At 56.7% G+C, this 5162-nt stretch overlaps 1 protein-coding gene across 1 annotated transcript; it reads right to left on the reverse strand.

Moving 5' to 3' along the window:
- Positions 1 to 256: 256 nt before the first annotated feature.
- Positions 257 to 4769, reverse strand: B0T15DRAFT_538248 (uncharacterized protein). The gene is made up of 10 exons (XM_062869676.1): positions 3868 to 4769; positions 3206 to 3811; positions 2763 to 3137; positions 2487 to 2684; positions 2218 to 2419; positions 1981 to 2127; positions 1259 to 1911; positions 830 to 1181; positions 507 to 763; positions 257 to 439 (listed from the first exon to the last, which is right to left on the reverse strand). The coding sequence occupies exons 1-10, from the start codon at positions 4618 to 4620 to the stop codon at positions 335 to 337; spliced, it is 3648 nt and encodes a 1215-aa protein (XP_062718594.1). The 5' UTR covers positions 4621 to 4769; the 3' UTR covers positions 257 to 334.
- Positions 4770 to 5162: the final 393 nt, after the last annotated feature.

Below are 5162 nucleotides of genomic sequence, written 5' to 3' on the forward strand. Positions count from 1 at the left end.
ACGTTGGCAGAGATCTGCCCGCTGATGCCAGCATTGGGGTCCAGATAGGCCGCGATTTGGCCGGGATAGGGGTGAGAGATGGGCTGATCTGTTTTCACTGCGTGGCCGGGTTAGCCCAGACTCGTTCCTGCGTCCTATAGACACTACAAGCTTACATCCGATGCCATAGCTGATCCCGTACCATCCAACAAGCTCGACCCTCAAGTTTACGTCGGCGATCATAGGTATCCCGTAGCTGGCGGCCCCCCCCCCCCCCGGGCCCCCGGTCGTCAGCTGATGCCAGTTTTGAAAGAAAGAAGAAAAAAAAAAGAACAATCGATGCAGCCTCAACTCACTAATACGTGGCCGAGATGAATGTTCTCGTCTCCCGAATCGACTTGGCAAGTGGGGATGGCTGCGTCAGGTTGCAAGCGTCTCCCGAGGAGACTTGAACTGCGGTCTGATGCCACCCGTGAGTCCCAGTGATCTGAAGAGGTACATTAGTATAAATAAATAACGGATCTTACTGCTGCCTGATATTGTATCGCAATCACATAGTACGGGACCTGTTGGAATGAAGGGAGATCCAGCAGGAAAACGGCCAACCAAGCAGTCAGACTGATGAGCCCGCCACTCGTCGCCACGGCTTCGATCCCCGCAGATGCAATGTCAAAGTCAGTTTCGAATATCTCGCCGCCCAAGTCAGCTCCGGCGTAGAATGTTGCCCCGGTGGCGTCAAGGTCGCTCTCGACGTGAAGACCAACCAAGAACTTCGCATTGTAGCCTTTTGTTTTGTTCGTTAATTACTAGTATTAGCCAGTTGCGGGCACCTCCCCCCCCGGCAACTCACCGCCAAACTCTTTGTCCCAGACCAATGGAGAAAAGTTTGCTTGGGCGACGGCTTCCGTATCATTGACCCGGCTCACGGCGTGTTGGATGATTCTGAGACGGGCAGCACCGGCACGGGCCAGGCGACTGTCGGCTGCGTTGGCGCCGGCACGTTTCCGGAAATACGTGGCGAATCCGTCCAGATCACTCTGGTGACGTCGGACACGGGGCTGGTACAAGTACCGGAGCAATTGCTGGGTCACCATCATCCAGTCTGTCGTTTGATGATGGGCCAGAGCGGCCATTCCATATCGCCTGACCGCCTTGTCCTTGTGATGTAGAACATTGTGTACCAGCTTCGTGGTGGCGCCGAGCTGGAGCAAATGAATGGATGGTCAGCATCCGTGCATCTTCTGCGGGACCCCGCGCGGAGGAGAGGACTGCTACTCACCGTCGGGACGTTGGCAATCGCCCGGATGGCACCAACCCTCACAGACGACGAGTTATGGTGCAGCAGGTCGCTTGCTGCGTCGACAACGTCGGGGTGCCGCGTGTTAGCCATGCCGTACACAGTGCCCAACAGTTCGTGTGGTGCAATCTCTTGATGCTTGCTCGTCGTGTCCAGGAGACGGTTCATCGTTTCGTGGTGTGCCGGGTCATAGTCGGGGGTGTCGAACGGGCACGCCCCCTTCCCAACGAAAGCCGCGAGCGCATTCTGAGCGGAGAGGGAGATCTCTTTGTCTAGTGTTGGATCAAAGGCCAGGGTGATCAGGGCATCTTCGATCACGGCCGGAAAGCACGGGAGAGATGGAGATTGGGTAATGGCGCTGGCGCGGACAGGGACTGCGTTGGCGTTTGGTTGCTGGCCATTCATGATTTTGGCCATGTTGTCGGCTATGATGGAGGAAACAGGGTACTCGTACACAGCACCGAAGATAGGGGAGGCGTGAGCGTCATCCGAGATGACAATCTGGCCGCTTGTGATGGCCTGCCAAAGGCTGCCGATCGAGAGCGCACTGCAGGCAGCAAAGAAGCGGCGGAACTCCAGAAGCGCGTTTGTATCGGTGGGGTTTACAAAGAGCTCCTTGACCGCGGCCGTCATGGCTAGACAATTGTTCTGTTAGAAGCGAGGGGAGGATCATTCTGAATCAGTGAATGCCCGAGTTGCCTTACTGTCGGTTGTGCAAGTATCGCCGCTGGCGGCATACCAAAACGGGTCGTCAAACCCGGTCCTTGTGAGGTTCTGAAAATTCACTTGCTTCGTCTCCGCTGGAGCGCGCCGGGACGAACTCTGCAATGTCGAAAGGGCAGCGGATTGCGCTGGAGAGGTTGCCAGTTACGTCAGCCCGTTCGTTCCTCTGCTTCCCTCCCCTTGAGGCTCCAGCAGGCGAGAATACAGAGAATACTTGCCGTTCATCGCAGGATACCCGAGCGGTTGGTCCCTCTGCACCTTCGCCTGCGTCTCCGCTTGGAATGGCTGCCACGAGTCAAAGGCCCGCCACTGGCCCGACGCGACGTACTGCAGCGATCGGATTTTGTGCCCTCCAAACGGCGTAGCGATGGCGTGTCGAGTGGGCAACGCGCCCCCTGCAATGGAAGGGTCGAACGAGACCTCGGTTTTTTCGACAAGAATTAGACCGCTGATGGGCATGAAAACGGAGTGGGCAGAACCGGCTTACTTTGTCAACGCCAATGACGGGCAGGCCGTTAGAATCCAGTACCAGTTGGGGTGTGCTGAGAGCGTTTGTCGCAGCGGACGTGGCAAGAATTGCGCAGACGGACGAATTCGCCAACACGACAAGAATGCCATCCTCCTCCTTCGCCAGCGTTTGTCCATTGGGAAACTTGAAGCCGGCGGGAAAATGGAACGTCTCAACCTAAACCCGCGAAATCATAAATCATTGTCAGCGAGCAAAGACGGTAAGGATAAGAGCGAGGTGACCGCGAGCACTCACGTGGGTTACGTTGACCGCAGCCCCTCTGCTGTCTGTCCCCAGATCTATGTTATTCCAGTCGCTATACCCATCCGCGATATTGATCGAGGGAGTGGGGCTGTAGAAGCTGAAGACCAGTTTCTGGGACGCTGTAACAGCGGCTACGTGGGGCAGCACCCAGCTGACGCCAACCGGTTGAAGTTCCAAGATGTTCTGAGCGTTCATGACCACGTCGAGGCTGGGGATCTGGGCGGAAACGATGGGGCCCCGGGGGGACGCCGTGCCGGCACACACGGCGCTTGACAAGATGAAAGCCTGCCCACCCGTCGATACCCAGAATCCAAACACCTCGGACGGAGGCGAGGTAGCAGCGCATGGCTTCGTCCAGGGATGGAACTTCCCCGTGGCTGATATTAGCAAATGAATCCAATGAAGGCAGACAGCAAGCCAAGTCTAGAACTCACGTCGAGCACCTGGCTGCCGGGATCTATCACGCCCGGGTCTGTGTAATTCACCCAAGCGGAGGCCACGTCGTTCCCGTCGGTCCGGTATACCCATATGACACCCTGGACGTCCACCGCAAACACGTCCCGTGGGCCAGGAACCATTTGCTGCAGCGAGACGCCAGAGATGAACACCAGAGGTGAGGGTTGCGTGTTTCCTATGGGATTCGGCCACACCGTGTTTCCTTTGAGGCTCCATCGGGCCAGCACGCCCTTGTCGTTGAGGGTGAAGACGTTAACCACCGGGGTGGTGCCGAAGATATACCCTGCTCTAGCATCGGTGACGACGCCGAGGCCGGGGTCAGGTAGCTCCTTTGTTTGCAGGTACATGGAAGCTGTGTCATCCTGGCTGGTAATGGTGGTCCAGTCCGCAATGATACAAGACGTGACTGGGATTACGCCTGGGGCCTCGGGGGTTCCGAGATCTGCAGAGTCTCCGCTGGAAGCCATCGAGATCCCTCCGGTGCTGCTGTTCGAGTAGCAAACCTGCTGATGAAACTCTTCAAACTGATCCCCTTGCACGCTTTCCGCCTCGACGTCGAAGCAGGGGTCTCCTGTGCCGGCAACCTGGAGAAGGTGAGAAAGCGTCAACAGGTGAAGTTCAATCGAGGAGGGCGCCATACTGTTCCAATATACGTGTACGTAATGTTACGGGGTGTACCGAAGCGACCAGGCCGTTCCACGACATATGACCTGCTGCCTGGAGAGTAAGTCGACTGTAGGGTTCGGACAGTGCTGACCAGCAGTTTTGTGTAGGCAGCGGGGTCCTGGAGGTTGTTGGGGTCCTGTCCCGACGTGGACTGGTTCCAGTAGACATTGATAAACTCCCCCGAGGTGAGATTCTGCGTCACGTAGACGAGCGGCTGCTGACTGATGTCGCCCGAGTCAAGGCCACAGCTATCGTTGGTGGCTCGCGGATCGCGCACAAATTCCCCAGACGATTTGTCCAGCTTGGAGGGTCCTTTCTGGACGTTGCACTTCGACACGCTGATGCCAACACGGAAGACGACGGTATCTGGTTCCGGGGACTGATCCAGGGGCTCCGTGATGACCAGGAGCGCAGCGGCCACCGTCGCACCGAAGCCCTCGGATGGCGGGTCTCCGATGCTGGTTGCAAACTGGAATACATCTGCGGAGCTGTTCAATCCGATATTGTACGAGTAGTTCGTGCTGGGCTTGAAGGCCGGAGAGACGATCACCGGCGGGTCCTTGAGACGGCCGTCACGGTGAATGGGCAAGGTTGGGGCGCGAGGAAGTCGGCGAACAGGGAATGGCGCCGAGGCGGCAAGCGAGGCTGCCTGCGCAGACCACAAGACGCTCAGGAGGCTAAGGGCGACAAGGAACGCCGGGAGGGCGTGGTGACTCATAACATCCATCTTGTCCGTTCAAGGTTCTCGATTCTCCGGTGGTTAATCGGATCGGTGTGAGGCACGCGGAAAGTCGTATATATGAGCCGGGGGGGATCCAAGTCGGGAGGGAATGCCATGTTTATAGTGCATCGAGATCACACCTGCGTCATCATCTCCGTCACGGCTGGTAGTTGGATCAAATGCGGTTCATCATCCAATCAGATACGGACGGGCGAGTGAAGTTTAGTGGATCGAGATCGCATGCAACGGCCAGAACCATCTCCGTCGCCGCTTGTCCTTGAATCAGATCTTGTTCCCCATCCAATCAGACACGAATAGGCAAGTATCATGTGGTAGAAAAGCCGGGTAATAGGGGTTGAAAAGTAGAGCCAAGAAGTGGTGGAATTTGTGGTGGTAGGCTGGTTGGTAAGTTGGTAACAGGAATTGGTTTGTAGCTTCCAACAGGGTGCAGTCGAATAGAAATGGATTATGACCAGATGACTGGACTGGGTAACAGAGTTTGATTGATGGTTGAATTGGCTACCAGAGCCCGACCCAGGCAAGATTGT

This window comes from Chaetomium strumarium, assembly GCF_033439665.1.
Source record: "Chaetomium strumarium strain CBS 333.67 chromosome Unknown B0T15scaffold_6, whole genome shotgun sequence".
Lineage (NCBI taxonomy): Eukaryota > Fungi > Ascomycota > Sordariomycetes > Sordariales > Chaetomiaceae > Chaetomium > Chaetomium strumarium.